Source organism: Plasmodium cynomolgi, chromosome 11 (assembly GCF_000321355.1).
Source record: "Plasmodium cynomolgi strain B DNA, chromosome 11, whole genome shotgun sequence".
In the NCBI taxonomy this organism is placed as follows: domain Eukaryota; phylum Apicomplexa; class Aconoidasida; order Haemosporida; family Plasmodiidae; genus Plasmodium; species Plasmodium cynomolgi.
In genome coordinates this window covers 735,963-747,743 of record NC_020404.1, presented here as the reverse complement: position 1 = coordinate 747,743, position 11,781 = coordinate 735,963, and the positions used below count along the sequence as shown (strand labels likewise).

The following is an 11,781-nucleotide window of genomic DNA, read 5'->3' as shown; positions in this document are numbered from 1 at the left end:
TTTTTTTCTCATTCATAGCGAGTAAATTGCATTTATCCTTCCGTAGCTGTCAAAACATCAGGCACTTTTCCTTACTCAGAAAATTAATTACGGATCCGGAAGTTTCCATTTGTGGATGTGGCCAGTGGTCGGAGCGCGGACAGTGCCCTTATTTTAGCAGCGGCAAATAAAAAAAGGGGAACAACGAAGATGGCGTATCGCAAAAAATGCTGCTTCCTGTTTAATTTTTTTTTTCCGTAAGGCTAATCAAGCGAATGCGCAACGATGCGTGATGATACGCCCACCCGTAGGCGCAAGCGCGAAGCGAATTTGAGATTAAACAAAGCGGCAAAAAGGGGGGTAGCGCGGTAAAGAAGGTAACGCCGCAACGCGGAAGGAGTTAAAAGCGGAAGGAGTTGAAAGCGGACGGAGGGCCACGCTAACCCGCCATCCCACTTCAGCGAGGCAGAATAAACCGCGCGGGGGAGAAAAAAAAAAAACCACCGAATATTCCCTTCTGAAAAAATGGCGTCGAAGAATAGAAGCTACAGAGAGGACCATGCCGATGAATACTACCATGGAGGCGAGAAGGCCAAAGGAAAATTTTACAACCGAGGAGGTGGAGGATGGGATGGGCACGACAAGGAAAGGGATGAAACGTGGGAGCATCACGATAGGAGCAGAAATGCCCACCAGGATAATTTTTCCATAAAGGAGTACGACAACAGGTACAAGGATAGGGGCTACGGTGAGAGGTACGAGTCGAGGCATGGCGACAGGGGGGACAGAGCGAATCGACCGTACGACAAATACGATGAAGACCGGCACGAGTATGACCCCAAGAGGGGGAAGAGAAAGCACGAAGAGAGGAGGAACGGCCGAGGGAGCCCAGAAAGAGGATATGGGGGGAGAGGCGACTCGGAGCATTATGAGAAGTACAACAGTAACAAAGCAGCAGGGGGTGCGGATGACGGGGAGAGGGAAAACAGGAAGAGCTGGGCTAACCATCACAGCTACGGCAAAGATGGCAACAGAGGTGGTTTCAGGGATGGTCACAGAGGTGGTTTCAGAGATGGTAACAGAGATGGCAACAGAGATGACCACAGAGATGACCACAGAGATGGTCACAGAAGAAGCGAACACAAATCATTTTCCAGATATAAGGAGAGCGAAAGAAGGAGGTCGTACAATGACAGCAGCGTGGAGGATAGCCAAAGTGAGTATACGTCCGGGTCGGATGATGGGAATGATAAATATCGTTCGTATGGTCAGAAGAAATACAGAGTGGGGGAAAACTCGGATGAGCAAGGGGAATTCACAAGGGGGGGTTACTCCCGAGGGGGGTACCCCTATGGAGGTCACACACACAGTGGCTACCCCCGTGAAGGACTCACAACGAGAAAAATTAACAATGTAAACGATGTGCTGGAAATGAAGAGCAACATAGAGTTATCCAGATTTATTTTTATTTATAAATTGGGAGAAAACATAACAGAAGAAGAAATAGATGACATGATGAGGAACACAGCCATCAGTAATGCATTCTCTCTACCTCTCAACATATACATAAATAGATTATCCTTCTTTTCTGTGAAGGACGAACTATTCGTAAGGGAAGGACTGGAGTTTATAAAAAATAATTCCTACTTTAACAATATCCAGTTGAGTATACTAAACACACAAATGAATAATCAAATTAACGATGACAGATGTTGCATCGTTGAGTTTCCATCCAATGAAGCATCTGCAAAATTGTTTTCTTTGTATGAGAAGAATAAATGTTGCATCGAAATTGGAAAGAACATCTCGTATATATTTCCCCTATTCAAGCTGAAGAAAAAACTGAATAAAATAGTGGAAGATAAACAAGCGCTAAAAAAATTCTATGATTGGTATTGCTCTTATTGTAACTTTCTCAATTTCTCTCGTAGAACTGCTTGTTTTTTTTGCAAAGAAACGAAAACTAATGATGCGAAAATGGTGGAGAGTGAGACGAAGATACCTCCTAATGTGTTTATAAAGAATGGTACCATGATGGGTGCTGCTGCTGCTGCTGCTGCTGCTGCACAGGAGGGGGGGCCCTTCGGGGCGAAGAGTGTATTTAGCGGCATTCCCAACGTGGAGCAAGCGGCGTTTGGCCTTCCTGGTAGTAATGCCCCCCTTGGGGGGAACGGTGTGTCTAATTTGGAGGCTGACTTCAGTCAACAAGAAGTCAACCCCGCAGTTGCAGCTGTCGGATCAGTTGCATCAGTTGCAGCAACGGCAGGAGCTGCGGGCGGGGGGGTGTACCCGTTGAACGCCCCTCCCCTGCAGCAAATGGGAGAAAACTCGATGGAAAATTTTGAAATGTCCATTAAGGAAATCCTGGCAGATGTCGAAAAAACGAACATGCTAATATTGAAAGACATAGATGGAAGCATCCCAAATAAAGACCTTTTAAAGTTCATCAACGAAGTGTTCGAAAATAGACACGTGAATTATCTCTACCTGTTTAATGACATAAGGAGCTCAAGTAAAAGGAAAGGGTTTTGCTTCGTGGAATTTGAGAGGGCAAGTTACGCAGAGCAAATGATGAACGAACTGGAAGGGAACTTCTACCTCAACTATAAAAATAATTTTTTTAAATTGGATTATGTGTACGAGAAGGGAAAGGAATACTTTTTCCATTCTATCAACTTAGCAAAATTGAACATTAACAAATCCGCAGCTACTGTTCTTATGAAGAGTTACATTCCTCATTTTAACTTTTTTGTTAGCTACATGGAGACCGTTGTGAATATGATGAGCATAAAGAACTACACGTTTTTTCTTGTTTGGTCCTCTCAAGTGATCATACTTAAGAAGGAGAAGCCGGCACTTAGTGAATTTTTTTTTGATTACAACACTCAGTATTATTACCATCCTGTTTTTCAAATTTATTTTGACAACAACACGAATTTTTATATGTCCCTTTCGAAGGGGTACTACATATGGAATGAGAAGATTAAGTGCCTCGTGAGGATGTACATGGGGAATGAGCAACAGGTAAGTGCCGATCATGGTGGAGGTGATGAGAAGGCTGTGGGGATATACACATCAGCTACGTTGGTCACTTCAGACCATGAGGAGCAGCATCAGGAGGGACGAAAGGAGGACACTCCCAAGGGACACCCCCTCCAGGCAGTGGACAGCGGTGAACTCAACGCGAAAGAGAATAACCCCATCTCTGGGGGAAACGGCGTGGGTAATAGTGCGGCTAACCAAAGCAGTGGTAACGAACACATGGGCGCTGTGAACCCTACCGCTAGCGCAAGCGGTGATGGTGGGAAGGTCACCGATCCAAATTTGCCCCTTAATGAAGAGACCTCCAAAAATACAGCTCTAGATAAAATATCCAGCTTAGTGGAAAGAGCTAAGATGATAGCCCTGGCCTCCAAAAAAAACATTGAGCAAATGAACATGAACGAAGCGAGCTCAACCAATGTGGAAAAAAAAAGCAAAGAAATAATTAAGAAGCATTTTGCTACCGACTCGGCCGATGAAGATAACGATGACCTTTCTGACAAGGAAGAAGAGTTGCACAAAAAAGGACACCCCAACAGTAATGCATATAATAAGGGTAGCCAACTGAATAAGGGGCCCACTAGAATCACCAACACAACCATGGAAGGTGGAAGTAGTTACCATAAATCGTCTTACAAGACGAAGAATTCCTTGATTGAGAGTCTCGCCAAAGTACAGAATAGGGGGCAGTGGGCTGGCACTACGAAGGAACAAAATAATAATGCGAGCAGTTTGAGTGAACCCAATAGAGTACCCAATTCCGAAGCAGCCAAAGAAGGGACAAACGAGCACTCCTCCAACAGTGGCAACGATTTGAACATCTGTTTTATTTGCCTGCGGAAGTTTGCAAATGCGCATCTTTTGCAGAAGCATGTTGACATGTCCTCCCTGCATAAGAGGAACATCCAGCTTGTGATGGACGTTGTGAGTGCTGGTTAGTGCTACCGATGGGTTGAGATGTTCCGTAGGGGGGTTGGGTAGAGGACATGTCGAGCGGGGTGTACAGTGGGAAAAGTGGCTCCCTTTTTGGATGCCCTCTCATGCTCATGTTCGCATTTGTATTGCAAATTCGTTTCTCAATTTGCTACCCCGTTGAAGTAATTTTTTTTAAAGAAACGGAAAATTTTACAACGTTGCGCAGAGCACGTGTGTACGTGTATACGCAAGTGGGTATTTTTTCTTCCCCCCACTACAGCGTCATTTTTTGCTCCACCTCTGCACCCGCAAAAGGGCATTCTCAACATTTCCCCCCCGTCACAACAAGTGCATGCAGTATGTTCACATGTACCATGTGACTCACCAACTTTTGTTCACCCGTCCGTTTTACTTTTTTTTTTTTATTACGCTGTTGGATCCTTTTGCTCCGTACCTATTTTGGTGCCTCACAAAAATGGGGCAAAAAAGGGGGGCAATATTGAATAAAAGGAAAAGTAACCAATTGGGGGTTTCTTCCCCACTTCAAATAAATCAACATCGAGAGTAAAACATTCACAGGGATGGCACTGACCGATCTTTTGTGAATGGATACTATACTCCCCCTCTCTTTTCGTGGCTTCAACTTTGCGCGCGCGTGCGTTGACTTTTACGAATGCAGCGGCGGTTCAGTGATTGACACTGTCATGCAACATTTCTGTATTTTTTTTTTTTTGCCATTTTCCCCCAATTGCGGTCATAGGTGATGATAAAAAATAACCGCCCTCTACCCCTTTGGCTAGCAAAAGAGAGCCACTTCATCTATTCGCGTTGTTCCACTGTGAGTACATCGCTACATGCCGAATGGTGATACGTCGGTATCATTCCGCTCCATTGTGGATTCCATCATGCATGCGTGGTTGCGTGACTCATTTTGAGGCGTTTTAAACGGCATGGAAATTTTGTGGGAAAGCTTTTCGCTTCGCCGACTCTCCCGTTTTGCTCAGGGCGTGCCATTTTGATGCCCAATTTGTTGGCTCGCTCGAAAAGGGTGCCAAGTTGCAAAGTCCCCGTTTGGCGTCACCGGGACGGGGGTTGCCGCTCAATAGGTGAGTCCAGTTGCGTGGCCCGCGAAGAGACGCACAACTAAGCGGCGCGGCTTCACAGCTTCGCACTTAAGCAGCTCGGCTTCACACCCCCACACCTCCACATCTTCACACCCCCACACCTCCACATCTTCACACCTCCACACCTCCACACCTTCGCACCACCGCAGCTGCCGCGCGAGCATGCACAAGAATGAAGACATCGGGGGGAAGGGCCCCCCGGCGAACGAGGAGCGAATGGGGAGAAACCACCTGATCTTGGTGGTGGATGTAAATTTCATGATCTGGTACGAAGGAGTGAAAATTAAATTCGACAAGAACAACGTAAAAACGTTGAGGCTACCGGAGTTTCTAAAATCTACATTTCATTTCGTACGCTTCTATTGCCTAATGAGCAACTCAGAAAGAATATGCATCATAGCTACATCGCTACGAAGCTGTAAAATTCTGTACGAAAATTACGTGTCCTATGCAAAGAATAATTTGACCGAAAGAGATTACTGTGAGGAGGCATACAACAAGCTAATCGAATTTATTAATGAAAATAAAACAGAAAAAATGATGGAAAGTAGCCTGTCATCAGCATTGGCAGTGGCTTTATGTTACAATCACAGAATCGTTAATATGTACGAGAATATGAAAGGCAGGATCTTCCTGCTAGACATCTCCAATCAGATCTATGTGTACACAAATCAGTACACACAATTAATGAACATAGCATATAATGCCAAAAGGAATGACATCATAATTGATGTTTTTTCCCTTAACTACAAAATAAAGTTATTGGAACAAATTTGTAACATTACAAATGGCCTTTATATTGATAGCAGCATTTTTTTTAACGTAAATTGTACAGATAATATTGAGGATGTGCTTACGCAGACGATGATTTTTTGGTTCCTTCCGTCTAATAGTACAAGGAAATATTTTTCCAATACGTACCTAAATGACGATACTAATATTGCTGTTTGCTCTTGCCATAATAAGCAGGTGGATATTGCTTATATCTGCTCGTGCTGTTTGGCTATTTACTGTTCTGAGAAGGATGATAAAACGAATAAGGATAGAACTTCTTGCTTTGTTTGTAAGACTCGGTTTACAAAGGCGCTTTTACGCAACAAAATTGTGTCCGACTTGGACTTTTCTTCCATTTGACGTGGGTCGGTGGGTTTGTTGGGAAGGCAAATACACACGTGCGCAGTGCTTCTCGCACGGTGGGTGCCCAATGGTTGTGACATGGCTGCGCTGTGGAGAGTGCACGTTTTTATCCACCGTGTGTGCCCCCAATTGGGTTGCTCGATTACTCGATTGCTTTCTTTCGCCCCTTTTTTTTTCCCTCTTTTTTTGTACCACTGCCCCCCGCAGAACCGCCAACAACTTTCACAAAAAAAAAAAAACTTTCCACATCCGTGCAGTCTGCACCTTCGTGTAACACATAATAGCGATTTTTTTAATTATCTTAAAAAAAGGAGTAAAGAAAAAAGATGAAATAAATATATTATTAAGTTAAGTTGTAAAAGGTGAGGAAAAAAAAGAAAAAAGAATTCGTTGTATACGCACACGTATACGTATGCACGATTACAAAAAGGCATATATACACATAGACATATATAGGCATGAATTTAAATTAGAAGGCAAAGGGGATAGTTGGGATGCGTAACAGAGGAACACATATGAGCAACACGTATGAGCAACACGTATGCGCAACACGTATGAGCAACACATGTTTTATCTGCTTGTAGACATGGACGTATACATTAAACTAAAAAAAGCTATCACAAGTGGCGAGAGAGTTAGCATAAAATGAAAAATGATTAGGGAATGAGAATAAACGTGGGTGCGTAAAATCATTAAAAAAAAAAAAAAGGGAGGGGAGGGGAGTATGCATGTGGGAGAGGGGTGCGGGCGTACCTTCCATAAATATATATAACAACTCATGTACACGCTGGTGCGAATGGGACAAGTATAACAATGGCTGGCGAATGCGGGCAAATATGCGCGAATATATATAGGTACACATCTGTGCATTTGTGCATTTGTACAGAGGTATACGCTGACACATGCGAATACGCCCGCCCCGCGCAGTGCTCTACCATATACACGAAAAAGAATGAGACAAATTAATTTCTTTTTTTTTTTTTTTTTTTCCTTCACTTCATATGTGTCAAATTTTTTATATGAATTTTTTACACGCAATCGGTAATAGGTGGAGTGGGGGCATAAAATATATTGCTCTCATTTCGCTATATTTCTTCGGGGTGTGGAGGAGAAATACCAACCGGCTGCAAAGAATGAGCGAAATGGGCATAATCACCAAAAGTACTAAATACGCGCGTTATTGGCCCTACTAGCTGTGCATGAAGGTACACGCTGAAAGTGTGCTCCCTGTCGGGGTAGATGTAAATTGAATTCATTAAAAATGTTTACATGCAGTGGGAAGAGGGTCTCCCCCCGATCGATCCATGAACCCTGGACTACGCACCGTGGGCCATAAACTCAAACCGCTAAACCTGCTTCATTCATCCGTCCCGCTGGTTCACCTTTCCGTTCTACTGCTCTACTGGACTCATCCGGAGAGCCCCAATATGAGGGTCCGCCAAACAGCTCGTCCTCCGAAACGTTCCGGCCACACGTCCAAGTTAAACTTCCCCATTGAAGGGCAGCACGAGCTTCTTCCCATACCATTTCGCCATCGCAAAGTAGTAGAAAAAGTCAATGTAGAGAAGAGTCTGAATAAGCCCCCCTAACCAACCAACGACGTTAATGTATGGTTTATCATCAAAGAAATATCTATAGATCCAATTCAATATATAAAAGGCTCTGTACATCCCCATGGTGATAACGTAATGGGAGGTGATATTTTCTACTTCTCTCTGCTTTTCTAACAACACTAGTTGGGGAAGAATTGCGACACTTTCAAGCCATATGGAAAAAGACCACAGGATGTTGTACAGGTTATACGTCTTGCACGTTAGAAGGCTTAGAACTGCACACAGGTGGGAGGGAAAAAAAATAAATGAGAATGCGTGGGGGATGATAAAGATGGAAAGTTTGCGAGATATAACCGCATATCACAAGAACACCGTTGTGCTTCCACAATTTTGAGCATCTACTTTTCCTCCATCAGCACAGCGTGCCTTCCATACCTATACAGGGCGGGATCAAATACTTCTCGCTTTTAAAATTGTCCACTTTCCTATTGTAAGTTTGCGAGATGGGAAGCTTGAATCTGATTAGATATATCGTGTACGCTATAGTCAGTATGAAGGTTATTTTCATGACGGTGTTGTAGAAGCTGACGAACACGAAGAAGAGGTCGATGTATCTGCAGGAAGGAAAGGAGGCACGGGGGATGTGACATGGGTGCGGGGGGTAAAAACTTTCTATGGAGACTCTACGAATGCCGCTCTACAATTGCACCTCTACAATTGCGCCTCTCCATACAATTCGGGGCAATCGCTCCTCCGCTCCCAACGATCCGTTTGTCTCCCTTACCTGCACAAGAAGACTATCAAATACAACTCCTGCATGCGGCATGATATTCCAATACAATTTTTGGACTTCTTCAACTTCATAATAAGTATATACATACTTACGAGGTGTAAAATGTCTCCTATCAGTCTGAATATATTCATTTTGTCATTAATTTGTTTTGTTAAAAATGGGTTAGGGTTGGTTCACTCTTTATGGAGGCAAGTTTGTCAACGTTGCTGTGCTCTATATCTTGGCTGCTTTATGCAATTTTTCGATGCTTCATTCAAAAAGGTTGCGGGGTGCCTAAAAGGAAGCATTATATAATTTGGCAGGTGTGTACGTATGTATATGTATGCATCGTGCATGTGGATAATCATACAAGCAAATAGGAAAAAAAGGGGGAGGGAGAGATCGCTCGGACAGAACAGAACCCTTGTGCGCTCTGTGTCGACACCTGTTTTGTGCCCACACGTGCGTGCATTTGCACGTACTTAAATTGTGCTCACGGAATGTGCCCTGGTCGCGGGGTAAAAAGGCCGATATTTGCTCAATTGGCGAGGTTTATTTTATATTTATAGGGGCAAAAAAGGGGAACAAGAAAATCGGCGTTTGCGCATATGTGCTCATATACACATGTACACTCCTCTGGGATGCTAGAACTGGTATGAATACAGCCTCTTCGCCTGCACAAGCATGTTCACACGCGCGTGTTTCTTCCTCAAGCGTGCCTTTTCATATTCACCACAGTGCGCAGGTGGATACAATTGATTACAGTTAAGTAAACAGGCCACTATATAAGAACAGGCTGTGTACAGGATGCGGTAACATGAGAAATTGTGTTATGCGTCATTCAGGTATACATAAATTAAAATCATTCTTTTGGTTGATGCGAAAAAAGGAAAGAGGTTGCTACTTATGTGGGAGTGGGGGGATGAGTCGCACAGGCAAATGTGTTATGCGACGTGTACACTTAACATAACATATATATATGTTAGCGTACAGAGATGCGTACAAGGTATGTATGTACCCTCTTCGTATCGTTATCTTTTTTTTCATAAGTGCGTCATGCATACACGTTTGGTAATTTCGTTCGATAGCTGGCTCAAGCGTGGTGGCGAGGGTGCGACCATCAAAGCGTGAATGAAATCGTATAGTGAAACGTAACTTTACGCGAAAGGATCACGCCAAGGGTATGCGCGCAAAATGTATATATGAAAATTGTAAACAAAAGTTACGCCCGAAAGCTACGCACGAAAGCTACGCACGAAAGCTACGCACGAAAGCTACGCACGAAAGTTACGCACGAAAGTTACGCACGAAAGCTACGCACGAAAGTTACTCGCGAAAGCTACGCACGAAAGCTACGCGCGAAAGCTACGCACGAAAGTTATGCACGAAAGTACATACTCAAATTACAAACGCAAGAGAAAGGAACCTTGTACAAACGTAAAATTTACAAACGCATTTTGCTGAGTGCAGCACGAAACTTTGGTTTAATTCTCATACAAGGTGGAAAAATAAAAAAAAAAAATGACATAAATAAATTGAGAAAAAAGGCATTGAAAAACTACGTGAGATGGATGAGGCAAAAATAAAAAAAATTGTTATTTTGCGAACATGCCGCTTCTTGTAAGGCGAAGAAAATTATAGCAATGTTTGCCAGCAAGGCTTTCAAAGCGTAGCTCACGCGCGTGATTATACGCATATATTTTATGTATATATTATATATATACATATATATATACGTATATACATATATATTTGTATGTAGCCCTAATGCGCTTACAAGTCCACGTCTAGTGGATTGCCTACGTACAAGTCATACATGTACATACGCGGAGTGACCATTCGTGTATTCTCATGGTGCCACTGCTCATCCTGCATCTTCTGCTTCATGCGCCACTTGCGCGTGCTTTCATTCACCCGTAAAAAAATAAACGCCCTCCATCCCTGCCGCTGTCCCCGCGTATATTTTTACGCGCCCATTTAAGAAGGTATATACATAAATTTGTTCATGTACCATTTTTTTTGCGTATATTATTGTGAAGCCCAGAAAAAGGGGGGAGATAAATTTACAATGCCATGTATTTTTTTAGAGGTTACGTAGATGTTCCTTTTTTCTTTTAAAACCATGTTGTGAAAAAGTCGTGAGTTTAATATACATATGGGATGATTCCTATTTTGACCAAATTGATTTATTTATTTTATTTTTATTTTTTTTTTTTCACATTTTCCCCCTTCTTGTTGCCTCCTCGTCGTTGGTTTATTTGTTCCTCCCCCCTGTATGATTTTACAAGCGAAAGGGACACACCTTTGCTATGTCCCATTAACAGGAAGAAAATGGCGCAGCGGTTTACTTAATATCTGCAGCGTTTATGTAAACATATATACAACTAGCTGCTGTTAATTTTGGCTACATATTCGTAAGAACAAATTTCAGAGGACGCATACATGTTCATTTTTTTTTTTTTTGGTTTACATAGCTGATAGGCGCGTAGACCATTTTGCTATCTTCTACGTTGTATGACAAAATGGGCCATCAGTAGCCACGCGAAAAAAAGGTACGTCATCTGGAACATGTAAAAAGTTCATTTGGGTGATATTCTTCAATTTTTATTTTCACAAAAAAGGTTCTATAAACGACTGCTGGCAAAATGTGCAGCCGCATTTTTACCATTAACGCATGTCCGTTTATCGTACGGCTCAGCGGGAGTGATAAAATGGGGGAAAGCTCTCATCTTTACACGATTCGCTTCTTGCCACAGTGGATCTCCCCTCGCTCGTAAATCGATCTATTCAAACCATTTGGTTGTTCCGAAGGGAAGTTAAGAAATGCGCGCAAACACTTCACATAACAACTTTGCAAGTAATTGGAAATGTTCCTCGTCTCAGTTGCTGGCAGCCATCCTGCACAGGACACGTAAATCTGAGTAGTGTGGTCACAAAAGTGAAGGGGCTAAACTAGCAGTTCATGAAACTGGAGAGGAGGAGGGGGAAACACAGTAATTTGTGCAAGTCGGGATTGTCAATAAAGGGGTATGCAAACAAATGCGCCTCCTAATAGACAAAAATGTTAAAAAAACGTGCGGTTGGGTAAGTCCTTTTGCGTGTACGCGTATTTAGAGGGGGAGAAATGTCCCTTCCCTGATTTCACCGCCACCCGTGCACAGGCCCCCCCCAAAAAAAATAGTTTAAACGTTGCTATAAAAATAGTGGGAAAAAAACGTTTTGAAAAGTGAAACACGATGGAAAAACTCGCAAAAGATGA

The 11,781-nt window shown here is 43.0% G+C and overlaps 3 protein-coding genes across 3 annotated transcripts; 2 read left to right on the top strand and 1 right to left on the bottom strand.

Moving 5' to 3' along the window:
• Nucleotides 1-504: 504 nt before the first annotated feature.
• Nucleotides 505-3,960, top strand: PCYB_112680 (hypothetical protein; the record flags this gene model as incomplete). The annotated part of the gene is made up of 2 exons (XM_004223146.1): nt 505-3,202; nt 3,320-3,960. 2 exons carry the CDS (start codon nt 505-507, stop codon nt 3,958-3,960), a joined length of 3,339 nt encoding a protein of 1,112 aa, XP_004223194.1.
• A 723-nt stretch (nt 3,961-4,683) lies between these two features.
• Nucleotides 4,684-6,193, top strand: PCYB_112670 (hypothetical protein; the record flags this gene model as incomplete). Its single annotated transcript, XM_004223145.1, has 2 exons — nt 4,684-5,042; nt 5,210-6,193. A coding segment is annotated over exon 2 (969 nt), but the record flags the coding sequence as incomplete, so codon positions are not given.
• Nucleotides 6,194-7,678: 1,485 nt separating this feature from the next.
• On the bottom strand, nt 7,679-8,674 carry PCYB_112660 (ER lumen protein retaining receptor; the record flags this gene model as incomplete). Its single annotated transcript, XM_004223144.1, has 3 exons — nt 7,679-8,025; nt 8,186-8,364; nt 8,535-8,674. The coding sequence occupies 3 exons, from the start codon at nt 8,672-8,674 to the stop codon at nt 7,679-7,681; spliced, it is 666 nt and encodes a 221-aa protein (XP_004223192.1).
• Nucleotides 8,675-11,781: the final 3,107 nt, after the last annotated feature.